Raw genomic sequence first — 24,467 nt, forward strand, 5'->3', positions numbered from 1 at the left:
TCCAGGGCACCCAAGTCCTTCTCTGCAGAGCTCATTTCCACCAGGACAGCCCCTAACCTGAAGACTGGTGAAATTTCAGTCGCCTATCTCCCAGAAAGAATTTAAACTATAAAAGGTTCATAAAAGGAGTACTGAAGTTATCAGGAGAATGAAATCTTTACTAGCCAGAACACTGAGAGACTATGCATTTCACATCAAACAAAATGAAGGCCAAAAGAGAACATGATTTCTGTGTATAAGCAAAAAAAAAGTAAACCCTGAAGAAAGAGAGCCCTGTACTAAGAGACACCAGCAGCAGAAGAAATGGGTAGAAGGTGATCATGACTAGAGTTCAGTCTGGAGAATAAAGAAAAGTTTCTAACATCAGAACAGCTTTGTCCTAGAACAATTTTCCTGCAGAAACTGGAGTGCAAACATTTTTTTTCAAAGGTACATATGCTACGTGTATGGAAGGAATGATGACCACCTACAATAGTTAGAATATGGCTTGGTGATGCAGAGTATCTTTCTGCAGTAGCATCTTTGCGAATTTATTGATGTCTTAATGGCTATTTTATTGATGGAATGAATTTTGAAGCCTTTCCCTTGAAACTTAATTTCTTCATGTTTCTATTTAAACCCTTCAGGTGAGTTTTATGGATTCCACAGTTATTTTTGTTACTTTATTCTGTATTGATCTTTTTTTCCTCCCATGAAGAACTGCTATTTTGCAGCTCACTCTCTTCTTTTCTTTGTATCTTTTCAGCTGCAAAGAACCAGGATCTGTCCTCCTAAACCTGAAAACTTTCATGTTTAGAATTTGAGATATAGCCATTTTTTTCATAATTTTCAATTAATTCTGTGCTAATTATTTTTCTCCATCTATTTGCTCCTTGTTTCTCACGTTGCTGCCTTCTCCTGTGGCTTGGCAACTCAATACTAGCTCAGAAATATTTAGGTATCTTATTGTCCCTCGATTTGAAATGAGATTTCCACAAAATAAACACTGCTTTAAATATATTTATTCTCCAGAATTTATATGATTTCCTTTTCACAGAAAAGCAGTATTTCAGATTTTCACACATTTTTAAGGCTCCTAAAGATGAACATTTTTAGAAGTCATTATTTTGAAAGATTATAAGGCATGTGAAAAGTTGCATGAAATGACTAAACATTAATTGCTTTTCCTTTTCTCAAGCAAAATATCATATTCATATTTCACATGAATTTCTCTTTGCAGAGAAATTTGCATTAGCTCATCCTGAGTTCCATCTTGGTGCTTGGGATTTCAGTTGTGTTCTCCTTAAGGTATAGAAGTACATCTCAAATCGGATGGAAGCCTGCAATTCCAAATGTTAACATTAAATTGTACTGTACAAGGATAGCAATCCAGCTGCCATTAATTCTGCTTTACAAACAGCTGGGACAGAACAATTTAAACTAGTGAGCAAACAGAACTGTAAAGGAAAGGGAAAAAAAAAAACCATGTAATTATACAACAAAAAAACAAATATGGGAACCACACAGCTTTGCCAACATTGTCTCTGCATCTAAAATATCCGCCTTTCAGTTGGTTCACCACCCAGTTACCAACAATAAAAACTGCAGTTCTTGCATTTGAAGCAAATTAAAAATTTTCACCAAAAACAGAAATCCATTATTAACAAAGTATCTTTTTAAATACTACTTGCTTTGAAAATGAAGATCTGAAGTAGTTAAACTTCTGATCAAAACATATATATACATGTAACCCAGAATACATACTAACAAGCAAATAGGCATTAGGAAACCCCACAGTGCCATTTATCTGTCTTCCAAATTTTTACAATATTTTCAGTAACTGAAATCATGAAGGTCACAAAGCAGCTGATAAATGCTTTGGTTTAAAAAAAGAATTGTAATACCGTTCAGTGAGCATCATACATTGAGTTTATCCATTTTTTCCTCCCCTAAGATCTACACGTGCTGTCCATTCACAAATTCACTCTCTTCTTGAGCACAAACTGCAGTGTAGTCAAGGTAAAAGTCTTGTAACAAATGCAAAGCAGAAGGTATCTAAAAAACAATATTCAACATTTTAAAATGCTGCAGTAGATTTGCCATACTCACTTGGCACAGAACTCATACCCAAATACCTGTTATTAAGCTCTGGTTGTAAAGCCACCTGTGATCTGAAATGTTCTGTATTCCTCCACAACATTAAAACAAACTAGGTCAGCACCAAGGTTACTGTCCTTGTGGAAAGAAAACTCAGAGTCTATTCTGACTGTTATAAAGCTCTCCAGTAGAAAAACAACTATTTTCCTCTAAGACTTAATTTAAAACAGTGACAGTTGGATTTTTTGGCCAGGCCCTAGCCTGAAATCAGAGAGTGAGAGTTGAACAAAATCAAATGTATTAGATTAATTTTGTCTACAGGGAAAAGAATGCTTCCTTGTTCAGCAATTCCTCAAGTCCCTTGCCAATCCTAACATCCCCTGATGTTTTCATATTTCTTACGGTTCTTTGCTTTTTTGTAACCAAAATTATGTAAAAGGATCAGTAGGCAGGATGCTGAAGGTGGAAATAACGAGGCAATAGCAAAGGAGTAACAAACAAAAGAGCAGGAATTACTCTATTCCCACTGAAACCATCTGCTAGTCTCAAAGACCTCATTAAACCACACACCCCTATCCAGTATCAGTCTTGCAGCAATTCGGAAGCTTCTCACTACCAGAAATCTTTCTTAGTCATGCTGAGACTCATAGGCTCCCACTTCTTGTTTTCAACTAAGAGTCAAGGAGAGCTTGAAGTCTCATTAGATGCCTCAGCAGAAAGCTGTTCAAGTGAAACTTTTCAGGAACTCAGGAAACATGGAGTTCAGCGCAGGAAACAACTGTAGGAGTGCACAGGACCAAATACACCTTTCAGTAAATCTAAGTCAGAAGAGGTAGAATAGAACCAGTATTTCCTGGAGGAACTCATATTTCTCCTCCTCCACATATGATAAGGATCAAAAGACAAAAAACACAGCCATTGTGAATGTACACAAGTTCAAAAAGAGTAATTCTTCCAATAACATTTTAAAGCAAAAGGAAAAAAAAAAAGCCCAAGCTATCCAATTTCACTTAGTCAAATTGGACAATTTTAATTACTTTCAACTTCTTGTACATACATTAAAATTTAAAATGCTTAGTGGCAATGCAAAGAAGAGTAATGTAAAAAACATGTGATTTTGCCAATTATTACAAAACTAATTTCAATTCTAATTCATGAAGTGGAAAAAAAAAATCATCACTAAGGAGCTGCAACACTAAAGGGAAAACAAAGCTCAGAAAACAAGCCTAAGATGCCATATATATTTCCTACCCACAAGAGGTACTTCCCACATGCAGTTCTGCAAGTGTAAAGTTGATATATGGAGCTTTCTCACATCTACACTTGTGCTCTGTACAATTCACAAATATTTTATAGGTGCAGCTATAAAATCAGGAGTTTATGCCCTTCTCATTCCCACTAGCACTGTACAACAGAGCACATTGTGCTGCATTTCATGCCACGACATTCCCCCAACATCCAACCTAAATCTCCCCTCCCTCAACTTAAAACCACTTCCCCTTGTCCTGCCAGTTATCAACCCTTTCACAGAGTTGATTCCCTCCTGTTTGTAGGCTCCCTTTAGGTACTGAAAGGGTGCAGTGAGGTCACCCCACAGCCTTCTTTTCTCCAGGCTGAACAAGCCCAGCTCCCTCAGCCTGTTTTTGCAGGGGAGGTGCTCCAGTCCCCTGATCATCTTCGTGGCTCTCCTCTGGACCCTCTCCAACAGCTCCCTGTCTTTCTTGTACGGCGGGCTCCACACTTGGACACAGTACTTCAGATGGGGCCTCACAAGAGCAGAGTAGAGGGGGACAATCATCTCCCTGTCCCTGCTGGCCACCCCTTTTCTGATGCCATAGACAAGAAGAAAATAAAGAAGCAATTTAAGGGCTGCTCTGACAAATTAAATGTTAGAATCAGATTAGATTCAGCCACTAAGTTGTAAAAATATGGACAGAATTCCAGGTGGACAGCTCATATACTTTATTCCATGACTGGAAGGTGTCTGAGCATGCTATAAAAAAATCAGTCCTTACCCCTTTAAAAGGTCAAAGAAAACCCAGGAGGTTCCTACAGCACAGCATCTAACCAACCCGTCTACACACTGTTATGGAACGGGCATTGTTCTCTCCACACAAAGCAAGAAAGCAAGCCTGAATTTCTGAATATCACTCCATTGTGAAAGCAAATTAGTGCTCTAAAATACAAAACTAGGGGCTTTCCCTAGTTCCACAGTACCTACAGAAGAACAGAGGTAGGTTCACCCATGATATGACATCTCCTGACTATTCTCATCAAGACATAAAATGAAAACACATCATTACCTCATCTCTAGGAATTACTCTGAATAATACTAAGAGCTTGCAACTTATGCTTGCAAATGATTTCAAGACTTTCATGAGCATTCCTCGTCTGTTTCAACAGCCTTCAATAGAACTGGGAAAAAAAAAAATTAGAACACAAAAAGGGTTCTATTGCCTTAATGAAGAGAATAAAGGCTAAAGCCATGTAGGAACATTTAAAATGTCTCTTTTGCAAGCAAAATTACTATTAATCAGACAACAGTATACTTATTTTATTAGCAAATGCGCTTAAAAGGGAAGAGTAATTGTAATGTTTTGTGTTGTAATATACATTGTGGTATATGCTGATGTGAGTGATACAGTAGGCGTATTACTACTGTTCAAACACATACAGAACATCTTTTCTTTTAAAGTGCAAAATTTTCAATGTGATTCTTATTAATATATTCCATGAAATGCATTTCAAACATAAAACTGTTGGGTTTTAAACCTGTGAAAAAGTCCAAACTGTATTACAATTCATGGACAACACTGCAGACACAAAGGTGTAGCTGAGACCTTCAAGGAATTTCAACAGCATCCTGTGACATCTGGAGCAGAAACTGGAGCTGGAGCTCTCCAGTTTCCAAAGGACCAGCATCCTCAGCTGACCTAAACCAGGAGCTTCATGGAACGAAGTCTCTTCTCTATCCAACAGCAAAGCTCTTGTCAAGCAGATCACAAACTGTGTGGTCCTCAGGGTAACAAACAGAATGGGACAATAGGTATTTTGCATCCTAGGCACCAAAATATCTATCCCTGAGTGTCACAACAACATAAAGATTTTGTCTACAAAGGTTTGAAACAGCCAATGAATGCATACAGCCATTCTCTTTATACAGTGAGAAACAGCTGGATATTTTAAACCAGGTGAACTTTTTTTCCCAGAAGTAGACTGGGATAGTGTGATGGAAACTTAAATCAATCGTGAGGGAACAGTGCTCCTTGAAGATTCATTTGGAGCATGAGGCTTGCTAGGTTTGATCTTTCTGTGGTTTTAAACATATTCTTTGCCATTAATTCTTTTAGTTCAACACTGGTGATCTCCACTCTACTGGAATCCCAGTCATCAACAAAGACTCCCTGAGATGATTTCCCTCAACAGGAAAACACATACGTGGCAAAGGGAGCAGTATACAATAATACTGGATACTCCTTCTATACTTTTAATTCTTTTTGCTTTGGTTTACAGAAACTCAGTGGTAACAAAAGGAGCAGATGAAGGAGTAATTTGGAATAAAATCTGAACCACAGCTTACTGACATTATATTAGATTTGTGACCTAATAATGGGCACTAAGATTAACAGCCATCCTTTAATGTAGGTTTAACACTGCTTCTATTGAGAGGTTTGCTGGAATTAACTTCCACGATAATAAAATTGTCTCATTTCATTACAGTTAACAGTTTATAACATGTTTTTGACTAATGATTAGATTACAAATGTATAAAAACAGATATCACTAAAATAATGACTTCTGCAGGCCAGCCTTCTAAAAAGAAGGAACCAGACTGGAGACCCAGACTGTTTCCATTCTTTTGCTGCTGGAGGTCAGAAAGAACTGCAGTTGCTAGAATGTCATGTCTCCTTTCATTGCCACTACAACATTTGGAAACAATGAAGACAAGAAGCAATGTGAGAAAGCTCTCACAGACAACACTTCCAGCAGAAGTGCAATTCCAGAGCTGCACTCAATTATACAGAATATGAAAAACCTCTGCAAAGGAGAAAGAGCCATAATATTTTCTTAATCTGAAATGCTGTAAATGCTAATACTACACACGCAAATTTTAACATGCAGGTATCATGGACTTCAAATAACATAGGTTGTTGGATTGGGGTGATTTTGGGGGTTTTCGTAGGAGTCAATACCAAAACTTCCTTACCTTTTTATCTTCTTTAGACTTCCTAACGCTGTGCGGAAGGCCAAACTTGTTTTGCATGCAAAACATCTTCTTAGACCATTCATTCTTATGAGATTTTAACTGTGGCTGACCAAAGCTGCCATCAACTCTGTATCTGTCAGCTGGAATCTTACTCATTGGAGGGGGAAGAGTACCGCAGTTAACGCTTGACCAGCCATCCGTAGAATCAGTGTAAGACTCCTGGTCACTAGCATTTCCATGCTGCCACTCTTGTAAAACATGCACAGGCAACCACCTCTGATTGCCTGCGCCTGCAGTGCTCTTCTTCGATGGGGGCACTGAATTTCTAGAGGAAACCAGCGGAACTTCAATACGAGCAGAAGGACCTAAGTGCTTGTTTAGATTTTGGGACTTATCGTTCTGAATCACTTCTAAAGGAATGTTTCCTTCCTGTTCATGACAGAAGCCATTCCAATGTGCAGCAGACTGATTCTGTCCCCTTCCGACTGGATTTTCCCATATACTGCTAGGAATATGTTTACTTGGATTGCTCCCTAAATCAACCACCAGGACTCTATTATTTTTTTCCTCTTGATTAAAGTTTCCAATTCCACTGTCACTGTTGCTGCTTGTACTATTATTCTGATGAACATCTGCATCACCATCAAGAAAAGCCCTTGCACGCATTCCCTCAATCAGTTCCCCCATATCCCTATACAGGACAGAAATAAACTGAAGAACAGGCAAAGACGATGTTGGAAACTCTAGACAGCCATTTGTGTCTGGATCCGCTGTACATTCCAATCCAAAACGTCTTGCTATGCCCTGGTGAATTTTATGATGAAATAATTCAGGATCCACCATAAAAACATGGCATGATGTCCTCAGAACCCCTTCGTCTTCCTGAGCCAAGCTTGCATCATCATTTGTTTGCATTGTAACTAGTCCAAAGAATCTTCTGTCATCCGGGCAAACAGCACTGAATGCCAGTTTCTCTGCAGGATATTCTGCCACCACACCTGATTTGTCACTGCACAGCTGAATACAGTCATGCATTATCTTCATCATCACTAATGAATGAATTTTCTGCTCTGCCCGCAGACGTCTCATGCATCCACGAATAGCCTGCAGGCTCTCATTTTCCAAATTCGAGGTTGTTGAAGGAAGCTCAATAGAGCCTAGGTAACCTACAATCATGGCAACGTTCAAAATGCTTGCATCTAATCCAAAGTCTTCTGCACTCTCCAGTCCAACTCTAAAAACCAAATCATCATTCAGAACTTTGGATATTTCGTCCTTTGACAGTAGGTTTGGATTGCTTAGACTTTCACTTCCAGTTTCAAATTTAATAGCAGCAGAATCTGAAAACGATCGCTGTTTTGGAGCAGAATTATCTGAGTTACCAGCACACAGATTAGGACTTTCAAAGATCATGTTGAAAATGCCACCAGACTGCATTTCTTCAACAACTTTCTCCGCTCTGTTTATACCTAGAGCTTTGGAGTCAGGTTTGGGCTTCAGCCATCCCTTTCCATCATAAAAGCCAACTTCTTCATCACTTGAACACGAATCTATATGACTAATCCCTTCAGCAATGACCATGTGGAGAACTCCAGAACATTTTCCTATAAGTTTCACCACATCTTCGTGAGATGCCTTTTTCACATTAATTTCATTAATGGCAAATATCTGATCTCCTGCTTTAAGTCCAACATAATCCGCAGGGCTTCCTTTCATAACACAACTAAGAATACAAGGAGCTTGTCCAGAAAGCGTAAACCCGTAACCTGCTCTTCCTCTAGCAATTTCCACGCTCCTTATTCGAGGAGGTGCATGCATATTGAGTCGACGTTTGACTGTCTCCCCAGGTCTATACATGTTGTTGTTAGCTTTTTTTTCCTGAAACAGGAAAACTTCTAATTAGTCCGAGGTTGTGCCATGTTTCACAGTATCAGACCTTCATCTGACGAAGCTCTAAAGAAAGGAAAAAAAGACATTTTTATTCTCAGTGATATTTCTTTTTTTTTTTAGTGCCCAGCATTCCCCTTACTATTCAGAAATCAGTGGGTTATAACAAAAACTACTGCGAGAGAATTAACACAGCAGTCAAATGCTTGAAAACAATGGGCATCACAGTTGACATTTTACAAATGATAAAGCAGTAGCAAATGCAAATAAAGTAGCTGTCCAAAATGACAAAGTAATTTAATGGCAAAGCTGAGAAGAGGATCTAAGTCTCCTGCTATACAGCCCAGTGTTTTTATACTGTGTCACATCACATCTTCCCCGAGATCCCATCATTTTGCCCAGTATTCAGTTAACTTCTGGTTTAGCACACCATTGTGATACCACAAGATTTCACAGTAAAATGAAAATTCTGCCCTTTCCCAGGCATCTTAAAATTGTTTCTGCCCAGGTACTGCCCACTCCTCCTCTATATTCAGTGTACAGAAACAAGCATCAAATGCACCCATCTAGAAGAGGTTCAATAAATATCCCCTAGAGATGCCTGACTGATTGTAAAGGCAACTTAAAAATTTCTACTTTTGCACACGCATTTCATTTACATACAGAGCAACACACAGACATTCAATCATGTATCAGAACTAAGAGATTAAAATCAAAAAATGAACTAAAAAGTAACTTCTCAGAAAGCAAACACTATAAAAATTGCCTTTCAGTCACCCCAATATGCATACATTTTAGCTCAGATAAAAACTTCCAGAAAAAGAAGAAGGAGCTCTGCAACTTGCCAGTATTAGTCTAGTCAGGAATAGATTTATAAATAAGGTAAAGCAGCTTTATGTGAACAGCAATGACAGTTTTCATTGAATTTTGGTGGTGATGCTGAAGGCTCAGTGTCTTGTCCAAATTACACTTGGCTAAGTCCCACCATTTCAGAAAGGCTGCATCAAGAGGTTTGGTTGTACTTTGGACATTTAGGTTTGTTTGGTTTTATTTTTAAGCATAGGCACATTCATTTTTTTACTTTCTCTGCTGCAGTTCTTAATGTAGCATGGTTTCTGCAAATTGTTATAATACACCAATTATCCAGTTTCAATGACCATGGTTCCTCTATAATTTAAGAAAATAGCTTTAAAACGCAATGAAACTTCACACTTAACCTTCAGACAGAAATCATAACATAAGAAATGCTCTGAAAACATTTCAGCAGACTCAAACATTAGGAGAGCCCTCTCAACTCACATCCAGCCTCGTGTCTTAAAAACAGGTTCACCTCTTCCTGCTGAGGCAAAACTTTGGACCTCAGAGACCACTGTGCATATAGCTGTCTGCACATAGGTCTGGCACAGAGTGTAATCATTCAACACCAATGCACCTTTGCAAGAAATATTTCTTCAACAACAACAAAAATAACCAACGATAACAACAAATGCCCAGCCATAAATATATATTAGCTGACAAGAAGCATGAATATAAACATGTTCTCATTTGTCTTTCAATGAAAATCTCTGTTCCTGATTGTCTGGAAAATACCCTCATGTTTCCCTTGGGTACAGCACTGCACTGGGCTGCTACACTGGTTAACAGGAAGCACTGTAATTTCTGGCACCTAGACGTGTGTACTGGTCTGAAGAGGAAAGGAAAGAATTAAAAGAAAATTAGATTATAGATAATCTGATCAAAAATGTAATAAAAAGCAGGAGCTGCAACAAAAAATCAGTCCTGTAATACTAAAGCAACCGATTTCGTCTGTCTTTCTAATAAATAAAAAATTATTGTAAATATGACTGAAAAAAAGACAACGTAGTTAGTCCTGCACTTGCTATGTGAGGATTTCATTTAACTCTACTCACAAGTCGATCTGTCTGCCCTCCTAACCTGTGCCACCTACACATCAGGTTTTTATTCCAGATGATACATGCTGATAGGGAAGATCATTCCAAAATCTATGATCATTGTAAGAACAAAACAGCAGGCTGCTTTTACTATGTCACTTTTCTCTAATGATGATGTTCCAGAGCTGGGAACAACTACAAATTTAATTGTGTGATTTTGCATGTGTAAAGTTGAAAATTCAACATTAAAGGACTTTTCACTCCTAATATATATAGATATCTCTATATACACATGCACACTAAAAGGCATTGATAGACTGTGTTACATAATTGGAAAAGCCATCATCTCCTTACCTCAATAGCTGAACATTATTGTGCATTAAATATTTGTGCCTATCACATCCATAGAAATAGCAGCTCACCAAATTTATCTAGGAAACTTCAGGACAAATGTGGTTCTTCTGCAAGAACCCACAGCACTGAAATATGCTCTGCTACAACAATGGCATCACAGGCAAATGGAAAAATTACAGAACTAATGTTTTTCATAACCAGACTCTAAGAGAGATTATTAACAAAGGAGTTATAAAAACATACACATCTTACAGCCTGATTTCAAACCTAAATTACCTAATTATCTCATTGCCTAAGCTTTCTTTTTCGTTCTTCACAGACTTGAAACCTGGTGCTAAGGAGGGATGGCATAAAAATGGCACAGACTGCCACAGTTTCAAAGCAATTATATCTGAGTATTATTTTACTAGAATAACTTATAAAATGCATAGCATATACAGTGAAATAGAGTCATTTTCCTGGTCCTGACAGAAAGCTTTGCATATGTGCACGTTTACCAAAACATGAAATTGGGAGTGAATGACATAACCTGTGATAATCGTCATGAGTAACCACAGATAAAATGGTCTGAGCTGTTGATTTTTAGTACAAACCAAACACTGAATCTTAACAAGCCTATCAGCAATACACTGCTATAATTACTTCTCATAGTAATGGCCCTGAATTTTATTAATTTGATAGCATAGCTACATTCTGTGATTCAATCAAATACAGTAGGTTGGAAAAAACGGTTTACACCATGACACAACACGTGGGTAGGCTTACTTTGACCTTCTTCTATTGCTAAGGATGATAAAGCCATCTTCTTAAAAAAGAAAAGCATGTCTGTACAATGGCAAAATACATTAGCAAATATCAGCCAGGAAGATATATGCAATTTAAATGAGAAATGGGCCAAAAAAACCCCACCAGAATAATACACACTAATAAAGTCTCAAGCAAACAACTCAGCTTTGTGAAGCACTGAATGTACAGAATTACTGCTATCATTTGAAAAACACTGAAAACAAAATTACTACGATCTGAGAAAGTCTAGCAAAGTTTGCACCACACCAACACAGAACAAAGAGAGTTTAGTAACTATAAAAGATTTCAAAGGACATTTCAGACAGAAACACCAACCCATACCAATAAAGAGTTGTTCACATATGTGAAATGACATAACCTGCCCATATACCTCATCTTTATCACACAAAACAAAAAGAAACTTTCTTTTGAAGCTTTCTGCCAGCATCACGCCAGTCTTCCATTTCAATCAATTGTTTTCAAGGTAGAAAACACCAAAAATACCCATTACTGTTGAGTTATATTTTACCCCACAAATGCAGCATTTCTTTATGCCGTGTTTTCATATACCCACACCAGCTTTCATGTCATTTCTGAAACCCCTCTACCACAGAGAAAGCAGTACTTATTTTCAAAGCAGAGAGGCAGTTTGCTTCCTGCTCTTGTTAACTCATGGCAACAGAAAGTGCAAACAGAAAGAGGAGATACACTCCTAGGCTAGACTTTAACCTTAACAGAAGTTAAAGCAGCAACATGAGGGAATGTGTGGCAGTGACACAACACTGCTGACCATCAAACCATGTAGGAAAGCCTTTGACAATGAGCTCAGCACCACGATACCCATGTTGATATGCTTTCTGTGGTCAGGGGTTTTGGAAAGGCAGAGAACTGGTTGGCTCCGTTCTGTTTTTCAGCGTGAAGGCTGCTGGAGGATAAACCATGGAAAGCAGAAACAGAGGAGAGAGACTACCCAAGTCCCAAAGTAATGCAAAAGACTCCTCAGCACCTTCCTCCACTCACTGCCACTCATTAGGGCAGAGCTGACTTTGACAGACGATGCCACCGCAAAGATCAAATGGAGTTAATTCAAGATCAATTTGAATGCCACTCACTATTAAAATGGGGTAGGTGCTTATAGACAAGTTACACGAGAAATGTAACAGGACAAGCTGTGGAAGACGGCTACCAGTTGTGCGGGAACTTGGGTGGGACGGTGTTTTGATAGAACAAAACCACCAGCGTTCCAGATTTGACCAAACACACCATTATGTCTCCTGTACAGACAGCAACTGTGGGGTGTACAAAATATTTCTCAGCAAGAGCAGCAGGGTACGAAATATTTGTTCGTAGAAACTCTCCGCAGTGTAGGGAGCATAAAGAACACAATGCAACATTTGCTGCTCTGTTTGACAACATTCACGCGACCGAGGACAAAGTTTGCTAAAGCTGTTGTATAAACAGCCGCGTGTTTACAATCCAGACTCATTTATTTGTTGCATAGAAGGAGGCAAAAAGCTGCCGTCGGTAGCCGGGCTTCTTATTCTTAATTCTTTTCAACAAAACACGTTCCAGAAGCGGTGGGGAGCGCTGCGCTCCAGCCTGAGGCAGCTGCGCTGTGCCACAAAACGCCCGGCACAACTTCGCCTCAGGGCACTTCGCCTCCGGGCGGATCCCAGCGGGGCGCCGCTCGAGCCCCGTCCCGCCGCGCGTTCCAGGTGCTGCCCTCAGCCCCCGGCCGGGCCCCGCCGCCCCGCGGAGGCCGCTCGAAGACCCGAGCAACGGTCCCGGAGGGGCGGAGCAGCACCTGAGCCCGCAGCGACGGTTCGAAGCGCAGCGAGCGGTAACGGGACGCTCCCGGTCCCCCTCCCCCTCCGCCGCGCCCCCCCCTCCCCGCTCCGTTCGCCGCCCCTCCGCCTGCCGCAGCCTCAGCGGGGTCCCGGGCGCCGAGGGGGAGGGGAGAGGCGGGCGGCGGAGGCGGCGGATCCCCCCGCCCAGAGCCACTCACCTCCGTCCCCCAGGACTCCAGCTACTCCGCAGAGGCACCGGCTCCCCCGGTCACCGAGGAGACGAGCGCCGGGCTCCGCCACACCGCGCGGCGGCCACTGGCTGCGTGGAGCTGTCACTCAGCGCACTCACCCGGCAGGGGTGGCGGTCGGGTTCCCGGACAGAGAAAGGGGAGAGACAATACCCAGCGACGAAGAACTACAACTCCCGGCGTGCTCCGCGCGCGGCCGATTCCCTGCGGCCGTACGGAGCGGCCCGCGCGGGGCATGCCGGGAGTGGTAGTTCTTTCCCCTTCCCGAGCCGCCTCGCCTCCAGAGAAGGAGCGCAGTGCGCAGGCGCGGAGTGCCGGCGCCCTTTCGAATGGAACTGAGGCGTTCTGTCCAGAATGGAGCGTCCAAAGTGCAGAACTGTGGATGGTTTTGTACGTTAGTTGTAATTTTCTACCCTGCGGGAAGCTGCGCCGTCCAGACAGAACGTGGCACGAGTGACAAATTCTCAGAATAGGGGATTTACTCATTTCCATGTCTATCTCTAAGCAAAGGAAGCCTAATATAGAACTGAACCTGTCAGTCAAAAGCTGAAAGACAGCACTAATCTTTCCTTCCTGTATTTTTCCCCAGAGTAGCACATATATATCCTACAGCTTGCTGCTGGCTTCTCTGTAAGAAAAACTTACTGTGGCTTGATGGTTTCACTTCAGTATTTCCTCTAATTTTTATCTTGTCTAGAAAGCTTTCACAGTATCTCCTGCCCCCACATAAACATTCACTACATGCTGCAGTGGAGGCTTTAGAGGTTAAAAATAAATAAATAAGTATTAAAAACAGGCCAAGAGAAAAATCTCACTAAAAAGATAAAGAAACCTGCTCTTCCACTCCTGCCTCCTTCATTGTGCTGTTATTTTCTTCTTAAGTCCATCCCAAGCTAATTTCTACCAACATAAAACATTTCAGAGCAATAGATACCAGTTGTATTCCATCTCTCACCGGTTTTTATAAGCTTCAAGGGGAAAAAATAATTGAATAAAATAAGTATTATTTCTTTTCCTCAACCTTACAGATGTTGTGGCAGATGAGTGTAAAATTACAGATGACAGACCTGCTGCCAGACACACTATTTTCTATAAAAGTAATTACTCATCCTTTAAAGATGGTAAAAATTCAAAACAATAAAAATGATTTTACACCTCAGATGAAGGTACAATACTCATTAAACTCTTTGCTCAAAATATTCTTTAGAGATGTTTGGATTTGCCACAAAAATATGATATTTCATAGAGTAGAACCATAGAATGACCAAAGTTGGAAAAGACCTCCAAGAACATCTAGTCCAACTGTCCACTAACCAGCAATATTTCACCACTAAACCGCGTCCTTTAGTACAACATACAAACGTATCTTGAACCTCCAGGGATGCTGACTCACCCACCTCCCTGGCAGCTTGTTCTAGCGCATGACCACTCTTTCAGAGAAGTATTTCCTAATATCCAACCTGAACCTTTCCTGGCACAACTTGATGCCATTCTGTCTAGTTCTATTGCTAGTTAAATGGGAGAAAATGCCGACCCCCCACCTTTCCACAACCTCTTTCTAGGGAGTTGAAGAGAGCAACAAGGTCTCCCCTGAGCCTTCTGTTCATCAGGCTGAACAATCCCAGATCCCTCAATCACTCCACATAAGACTTGTGTTCCAGACCCCTCACAGCATTGTTGCCCTTCTCCAGATACACTCCAGGGCCTTGTGCCTCTCTTGTAGAGGGGGGCCCAAAACTGAACAGGGTACTCGAGTACTCAACCTTAGTACATGAAGACAACCACCTCCCTTCTCTTGCTGGCAAAGCTGTTTCTGCTAAAAGTCAGGATACTATTGGCCTTTTGGCTACCTGGGCACACTGCTGGCTCCTGTTCAGCTGAGAGTCAACCAACAGTCCCAGGTCCATTTCCTCCATACAGTCCTCCAGCCACTCAGCTCCAAGCCTGTAATGTTGCCTGGGGTTGTTGAGGCCAAAGTGAAGGACCCAGCACTTGGTCTCGCTGAACTTCATCCTTGTCTAGATCCCACCAAAGGGCCTTCCTACCCCCCAGGTAGATCGACACTTCCTAGCATCTTGGTGTTATCTGCAAACTGTCTGAGGGTGCACACAATCCCCTCATACAGGTCATTAATAAAGATATCAAACAGGCCAGGTCCCACTGCCAACCTCTGGAGAACATCATGATCAGTCACCAGCTGGATTTAACTCAAATCACCACCACTCTCCTGACTTAGACTTCCAGCCAGTTCTCACAGCCTGCCTGTAGTCAGAAACACTCAACTAACTCATGAACGAATATTGTGCTTTTCTTCAGCATGTGTGGAAACGATGACTATGCTGATAGCAACACAGGTGAAAAAAGTGACTAATGGCCCTTCAAAAATCCACACAAAGTTTCAGCTATAATTTCCTTACTGCTTTGAATACAATACAGAAAGGAGTGTGAAACAAATAAGGATTTGTGCCTTTTGGGCTTTAAAAGCTTTAGCTTGCAAGCCTAAGTAGCTTACTGTTAAGTGTTGAGACATCTCTATGTTAACTGATAGTGACTGTCACAATATCGTGTATCAGACTTGATTTGGAGTGATTGACAACACACACTTTAATGAAGTATGGTTATTACTGTCACAGACACCAGGTAAGCAGTCAGAAAATAAAACTAAGTCCAGCATCTGAACCAAAGTCTCTGCTTCTAATTACCATTGTTTAATTACCTTTGTTAAATGAACAAAGGTGATGATTGCACCAAAAATGATTTACGTTAGATATACAGAAATATCCTTGTACAACTGTCATTTTTTTTCATCTGATGCTTTCAACATATTCAAAATAATAATTTTTAAATGTCATCATTAAGTGTTCCTTCATTATATAAACTTCAGACTGATTTTCCTAGCTTAATTTTGTTCTTAACAGCAGGGAAGATTATATATAAAATACAGTTATCATTAGCTTCATGTTGACAATTTCACATGCAGTTCAGAGCTAAATTTTCACTAAATAACTTATTTTCTAAATCAGAAAATCTAGTCCCTCTTCAATCAACAATCAGAGTCCAATCCAGAGGATCACTGAAGGCCATGTTCCTCACACTGAGCACATTGCAAAATGAGCACATTACCATCAACATCTCCCTTGTTTTACTAGTTAATCCAATCTTTTAATGTGCCTTTTTTCTTCCTTCTAAGTACAGTTTTCTCCCCAGTGGGAGATGCTTTTGCTAGTGAGGAAATGGTGAAAATATTTTTATATAAAAACAAAATTATTTGGATGATCGCGTTTCCCATCCTAGCACAATGGTGTAAATAAGTCTGTACAAGGAGGTGTGAAGTAGTAGAGCTAAACAGAGATACTGATCTTGTTAAATCTTGATGGGACAGTAGGGGCTCTATCCTCTCAAATCCTATTTAGACATAAAAGGATTGATTTATATACCACTTACTTGGCTTTGTGAATGTGTCCTTATCTACAATGTTATTTAATTAAACATTATAACATAGTTTTTTTCTTAAAAATTGAATTGAAAGATTCTTGTGTACACTTAGATGTGTGAATAATACTACTTGCAAAACAGAAGGTTTACAATGGTAACAGGCTGGAACATCTATGTGGAAACAGGCACAAGGTACTGACTGAATGCTCCTTTGGATAACATTGAAATGTAAATGAAACATCCAGCATTTTAAGTCATCCAGTATTGCAATGTCATTACACCAGAATGTGCTCTCTTTGTTTGTCCAAATTCATGAATATAGAATAAACATTTGTTGTACACAAAAATTGAAAACAAAAATCATTTCTCATTGAGCTCCAGTTTTCTTCCCTTACTGATGACTAGATATGAGTAAAGTTGGTGTCTTTTTATATACACAACCAAAAAATATCTACTTCAAGCAAACATAAATCACATACCTTTGCCAAGTACTGGAGACCCAAGAAGTGGTTTGGGTGTTCCTGGGGTCACTGGTAGCATACAAACCTCTACCCCAGCATTTCTTGAAGGCAAGCGGGAAGCACGTACCCTGCATTCCTCAGGTATTGAGGAATACCCTGCTGAGCCAGAGTATCATGCAATGGCTGACATTTGTTCTGAAGAAGCACTGTATGTTTTTGTTATTATAAGGAAAAGAGAAGCATTCCTTGTGATTTTAAGTACCTCGCCAAAAAGTCATCATCTCATACAGCAACAACTTCGGCAAAAAAGTGAGCGAGCACTGTGCACTGGTGACCTATCAGAACTCTGCTGGCTAAATTTATTACTAAGCACATTTTCTAAGCAAAAGAGGCAGCACAAATCTCAGTATAAATGTGTCACTTTTATCCCTAAACCCAGGATAAACATGCTTAGAGCTCCTACATGCTTCCAATGAAAAGAAACCAAAAAGAAAACAAGAGCCTGAAGCACTATTTAATACGTCCCCTGATAAAAGACCTTGACTCCACGAAAAATGATGTAAGATGCAGCATTAAAATGAGAAGGGATCCTCTCCTCCCTGTTGTTAACCCTGGAATCAGAGAATGTTTTATTAGCCTCTCCCCAGTTAGGATGTGGCAGAGTCAAATCCAAGGACTTTCCTCATATGATCTCTTAATCACCAAAATTTGGGGACCAACTGGGTTGGGGTTCCTTTGAACCAAGTTCACATTGCCTTCAGGATCCCCAGTAAAGATACTGCCCTGCCCACAGTGATCTCCTGAGGTTCAGACAGAAAGGCATAACATTATCAATAACACTTAGGTCCACCCTGCTGAGGCTTTCTTAGTGCTAAGATTTCCATGCAGAATTATACGATTGTGCTCTGTCTCAAATCTGACTTACACCAGACTGACTTCAGCTTTTTCTGCTTCAAAACTAGATTCTGAACAGCTTTTAAAAGTACAAGACAACCCTCATTCTGAGTAAAAATCATGATTATTAGCATTAAAAAAAAAAAATTAAGATACACATACATGCTCCACCAAAATTTTGGTTTCATTTTATATTATGCTGCCAGTTACTACAGATGAGCTTTAGGAATGCAAAGAGACCATTAAATGCATTTTTGAGAGTTGTTTTGGCCTTGGCAGCATGTATAGAAGTCTTCTTAGCACCTTCAACATTGTTTTTTGAGGTTCTTCTAAGAACTAGGCTAAGGTCTCGCTGCCTACCAAAATTTCTATTCCACAATAAAACTTGAGTCCTATACTAACATATTTGACAGATTAATTCTTTGAATCTGTAGCAGACAACTTCCTCTTTTATGTTTTAAGTGTACAGCATCTCTGGTGATTACAGCAAGAGCCAGCTGATCCACGTGGATCCTGCTGTAATCCAGAAATCCTGTGTATGGCCATATAGAAACAGATGACTGTCAGAGAGGAGTTTTATTCATGCACAGAACAGTGTACCTGCGTTCAAGAAGCTTAACACTGGGCACCATGCCACTCATGTTGAAACACTGGCTGCCTGTCTTCATGTAAAGACCTTCAGTAAAAAAGCCTACTACGTACATGGGAAGTTGCATGGAGCAGCCTACTCACACAAGAATGTGCACACCAGAAGTTCTTGCCAGTAAGGAGACATGAAAGAAACACAGAATTAGTGCAATCTGTTTTACGCTGTTTCAGTTGTGGTGAAATTGTTGGCCAACATGAGCCAGCTCTAAAAAGGCTGAAATCCTTGCATGCAGGTGAGATGCACAGATAAAGCTCTGTGTGGATAGCTTTATTTTTTGAGAAAGACTTACTAGCAATGCACTTCATTTTCATCTGGTGACGTAACAAGCTAAGCTGACTGAAAAAGAAGTATTTAAAATCTTATTCATAACAGTTTAAAGAAAGCATGCTGCTAACGTTAGCGCTGCACAAGTTCATGTGGACAGGTTTTATGTGGCTATATAGCAGAATGAATTTGATCTAATTATATTGAATGAAATATAAATTACAGTTAAGTCTGTGGGGCTGATAAATGAGGCTCAGGGAGAGTTTTTTAAGTAGTTTTAATTACTTTTCTAAATATATTTGCTTTGTAGTTCATAAAAAATTGATATTCTTGTAGCTTCCCTCACTGATACAAGCCTACTTCAAGCTGTGATAAATACTCCTCTATGTTTAAGTAAGTAGAAAATGTTATAGCTTCAATTCTATGCACCAATTCACTCCTTACAACTCACAGCATTGCAGAACTTATCCCTAAGATCACAACATATGATTGGGATATAATCCAAACTTGGATTCTTATTCTTAACATTTTAAATACTTCAAGAATTATTTGCCAAATTCTTAGAATGTAGTTAAAGAAACATATTTTAAGAAAACAGAATTTGTATAGTTATAATAATGATTGATTTTCAGACGACTTTCCTTTTGAAAGATACTTCTGCATGAGCTACTTTTTGTTTCTTTAGAAAAGTGTTTCAATACTGGATAAAAGATTTTGAATACAAGCAGCACCTTTCACTACACAGCAGATATTTTACAAAGACACAGCCTTCAGCTGGGATCAAACTAAAATCTAATTTGTAATAATTAGCCAACTCTAGATAACTGGGTGTTGCTCAATGCAGATGACCAGCTGTTGCTCAAAAAGAATACTAGAAAGTGTTCATTCTCATTTAAAACGTGCTTCAAAAATATGCTTTAAAACAAAATAACCTGTAGGAGAATTAAATGTTTCTACTAGGATACAAACAATATTTCACCCCAAATTGCCAAAGTATTTGTTTTTTGTTAAAACACTAGAAAAGAGCAATTCAAAAGTTTAATGATGCAGTCTCAAGCATGCAGACACAGGAAGCATGCTACCCGTAGAATGACGGGAAAAAGATTAGCAATCTAGAGACCAGATGGTTGGTATTTACTTGCTGACATAACATTGCCAAATGTTCTGAAGTTTCTTTTTCAAATTTGCCTTTCACATTACATTATCGGCATAGGAGCTGATCCTGGAAATACATACATACACAGATCGTTACACTTACTCATCCAAGTGGTCCCACTGATGCTACGACTGCTAGAGACTTCATTCACAGTAGCAGGGTGTCAGCTTAGAGTAAGGCTACAGAGAGCTGTAAGCTCTTTTTGCCCACACTGAATTGGGCAGGCAGTCTGGAAAAGAAATAAAAACTCCGGGTGCGTTTTCCTGCTGGCTTTGTACTCTGCAAAAGATACGATAGCCACTTATGGAGAAAACACGAAAGAGATTCCACATCCACAAGTACATTGCCTGCTTTTGTGGATAACGAAGTTGGCAAGGCCTGAAATAAACTGAAATCTTAAACTGATAGGAAATCAAGGAGAAAAAAGAATACAATTAATTATAAACTGTATTAAATAGCAAATGGTTACTACCAACATATGAAAATGCTGTTCAGTTATAACAGAATCCTCTTACAAATTATTTAACCTCTCTGGTTTGTGAATAATATATTTGCTTCCAAATACTTGTCCAGAGACTTATATATCTTTTGTGAGAAAAAAATGTCACTCCTTACTATACGCTATTTTTTACTTGACTAACTTACCTGTAGATGCCTACTAAAAAACACAGAAATTCACTGTTAGCTCTTATAATTTTCCTCTTCAACACTGATTTTCCTTTCATTTTCATTTTCCTGTTTTTCCCATAATTAGTACTCTTGTTTTGAGACATTCGCTTTGCCCCTCTACCCAACATATATTTTCCACCCTTCATCACAATCCCCTTCTACTCAGTTCCTTGCATGTTTCCCACTACCTCCTCAGGTTCCTTTTCGTTCTATTTTTATATCTCTTACAAAGTCACCTGCCTCCAGGCAGTGTTTTTCCTCCCATATTTATGTTTTATATCTGCACCATCTGTAGGCGTGTATGTAATACACGTACTTCACTTTGTGAAAATGATATCATACTGTGTTGACCCCATTACTGCCCTAAAAATAACAAAGTTGTTTTCCTGCACTACAGTTTATTTGTTGATCACACTTCTAGAAACCATGAGGGAGTTCCCTTAATGTCACAGTCACAATGCTAAACTCAAGTAACCCCTCACGTTCTCTCCTTCAGTGCTTATTACACTCTCAGCTCCCTACTCATACAGATCCAGAACAAAACTGGAAATTCCAACAAGCATTTCAATCCTAAGTCTTTCAAGTTATAATTGATTTGAATATCTCAAATATTCAGTTTATCTATACCTGCAGCAAACTGTCTCACTGACTCCCATTTATAAGAAAGGTCGTAAGGAGGATCCGGGGAACTACAGGCCTGTCAGCCTGACCTCGGTGCCAGGGAAGGTTATGGAGCAGATCGTCTTGAGGGAGATCATGCGGCATGTGCAGGGTGACCGGGGGATCAGGCCTAGCCAGCATGGGTTCATGAAGGGCAGGTCCTGTTTGACCAACCTGATCTCCTTCTATGATCTAGTGACCCATCTGGTGGATGAAGGAAAGGCTGTTGATGTGGTCTACCTAGACTTCAGCAAAGCGTTTGACACTGTCTCCCACAGCATTCTCCTGCAGAAGCTGGCAGCCAGAGGCTTGGATGGGTACACTCTTGGCTGGGTAAGGAGCTGGCTGGAGGGCCGGGCACAGAGAGTGGTGGTGAATGGAGTCAAATCCAGCTGGCGACCAGTCGTGAGTGGTGTTCCCCAGGGGTCGGTGCTGGAGCCTGTCCTCTTCAATATCTTTATTGATGACCTGGATGAGGGCATCAAGTGCACCCTCAGTAAATTCGCAGACACCAAATTGGCTGGAAGTGTGGATCTGCCTGGGGGTAGTGAGGCCCTACAGAGGGATCTGGACAGGCTGGAGAGCTGGGCTGGAGCCAATGGGATGAGTTTCAACAAGGCCAAATGCCGGGTCCTGCACTTCGGCCACAACAACCCCAGGCGACGCTACAGGCTTGGGGCGGTGTGGCTGGAGGACTGTGTAGAGGAAATGGACCCGGGGGTATTGATTGATGCTCGGCTGAACATGAGCCGACAGTGTGCCCAGGTGGCCAAGAAGGCCAATGGCATCCTGGCTTGCATCAGAAACAGTGTTGCAAGCAGGAGCAGAGAGGTGATTGTTCCCCTATATTCAGCACTCGTGAGGCCGCACCTCGAGTACTGTGTCCAGTTTTGGGCCCCTCACTGCAAGAAAGATATTGAGGCCCTGCAACGTGTTCAAAGGAGGGCAACAAAGCTGGTGAGGGGTCTGGAACACAGGTCATATGAGGAGAGGCTGAAGGAGCTGGGAATGTTCAGTCTGGAGAAGAGGAGGCTCAGGGGAGACCTCATTGCTCTCTATAACTTCCTGAAGGGAGGTTGTAGTGAGCTGGGGGTCGGCCTCTTCTCTCGTGTCATTAGTGATAGGACCAGGGGGAATGGTTTCAAGCTACGGCAGGGGAGATTCAGGCTGGACATGAGGAAGTATTACTTTTCAGAAAGGGTGGTCAGGCACTGGAATGGACTGCCCAGGGAGGTGGTGGAATCACCGAGCCTGGGGGTGTTCAAGGAAAGACTGGATGTTGTGTTGAGGGACATGGTTTAGTAGGAGCTATTGGGAATAGGTGAACGGTTGGACTGGGTGATCTTTTAGGTCTTTTCCAACCTTAGTGATTCTATGATTCTATGATTCTATGTCCCACCTAGATGAGAAATCGGTGCATATCTTCAAAAAAAGGACCATAAAAATCACCCCAGCCTAATTTTTCCAGTTAATGTTCAGTCATTCCTAAAACAAAAGAAACAAAAGCAGCAAAAAATTAACAGTGTACATAGGGAATTTTTAACTTGTTAACTTATAACAGAAAGAGAATGAGAAAGTAATTATATGGAACTACTCATACTAGCCTGCAGCACTGCTGTGTTCAATCTCTGGATAAAAATGGGGGGAATTTGGATAATCTGAAAGGATGAAAATAAAGCATTTTGCTAAAGAAATGGTTAAAAAAAGGAAAAGGAACCTCTTTAAAAATGATGCTTTATACAAAAATAAAATCTCTCCAATAAACATTATTTCCTTCAATACATTTATATAAGACAAGTTTGAGAGTTTCGTCTTGAATTCTCAATGTTGTTCAGCTCATTCATTTTAAAAAGGATGAACTCAAAAAAAAAAAAATAGGAAAACAGTCATCAAAATAATCCACACTTTATGAAAGAAAAGAGCATTATACTTCTGGAGGACCACACATGATTCGACCACTCGCTTTCAGGAGTAATTATTGAAGCAGCAGCAAAATCACTGCATCAACACAAGAAGAAATAGACTCCTGGACCAGAAATAATCTCAGAAACAATCTTCTAAATTGCAGCTCACCAATCAGTTATGTGGTTCTTCTATAATTCTAGAGGCAAGACCCAAACTCATTTAAGGTACAGCTCTATGCATACACAAAAAGGATTATGTGACATGGTTGCTCATGGTAGCAGGCAAGGAATCAGATTTCCTTCATTCCTGTGTTCCTACAGCTCTGGAATTATAATTCTCATAGCCTGCAGGGAGACAGGCTGAGTACTCCAGGGTGCAAAGTTCAAATATGCTGCCACTGGCATGGCTGTTTAATTGGATTTAATTACAATATGGTTTGTGCAAATAATACCAGTAAATACTATTAACTCCTTGGGAGTCAAGGGAGAGTTTCTTTCAGTCTTATTGTAAACAAGTGTAGGAAAGCGCTACAGCACAGATACATCAGCCTATGTGAATCTGTAATGCATCTATGTTTGGAATGTGCAAAAGCATGACAAAGCACAAAGTACATTTTCCCTCACACATATGCATGTAGGGCAATACTCTTGCAAATGTTCTAAGCACCTATACAGCAATAGGAATAGCCCTGATTTCAAAGTGGCTGCGCAGGCAGACGTATTATAAGGTTTCATGATTCTCTTTCAGAGCAAACCAGTTCAGGGACTCCAAAACATTTGCTGCATATAGCATACTTTTGCTATATAATGCTGTATAATTTCACCCTGTGAGAAATCCATCCTGAAGAATCCAGCCAGACATTTGCCCTTTTTCCACTCATCCAATCACTGTAGCAGAGGTGTGAAGGAAAGCTGCTTCATTTATCCTTGGAGAGCCAATGTTTGCTGCAGGTGTGGTCAATTACTGTGGCATTTGCATTATCCTGTTACAAATCAAGCTCCATAGGAATAGGCCACATTTACATACAGTAATCATATTTTAGAGCTGCATCATCCTTAACTGTCACACCTACTAGATCCTTTAAGAACTACTTCCATATATTATTAATTTGTTGAGTATAACCTTTATCCTGTTCAC

At 40.3% G+C, this 24,467-nt stretch overlaps 1 protein-coding gene across 2 annotated transcripts in view; it reads right to left on the reverse strand.

Moving 5' to 3' along the window:
* The window catches only part of RGS12 (regulator of G protein signaling 12), an 86,268-nt gene extending 72,972 nt beyond the window's left edge, over positions 1-13,296 (reverse strand). For both annotated transcript variants that reach the window (XM_042871263.1, XM_042871264.1), the window contains exons 1-2: positions 13,208-13,296; positions 6,284-8,236 (exon numbers count right to left, since the gene is read on the reverse strand). In XM_042871263.1, the coding sequence (XP_042727197.1) occupies positions 6,284-8,140 (1,857 nt within the window). In that variant the 5' untranslated portion in view covers positions 8,141-8,236; positions 13,208-13,296. The remainder of the gene's footprint in view (positions 1-6,283; positions 8,237-13,207) is intronic.
* Positions 13,297-24,467: the final 11,171 nt, after the last annotated feature.

The sequence above is a fragment of the Lagopus leucura genome, unplaced genomic scaffold (genome assembly GCF_019238085.1).
Source record: "Lagopus leucura isolate 7727_CA_CO unplaced genomic scaffold, USGS_WTPT01 Super-Scaffold_100004, whole genome shotgun sequence".
In the NCBI taxonomy this organism is placed as follows: domain Eukaryota; kingdom Metazoa; phylum Chordata; class Aves; order Galliformes; family Phasianidae; genus Lagopus; species Lagopus leucura.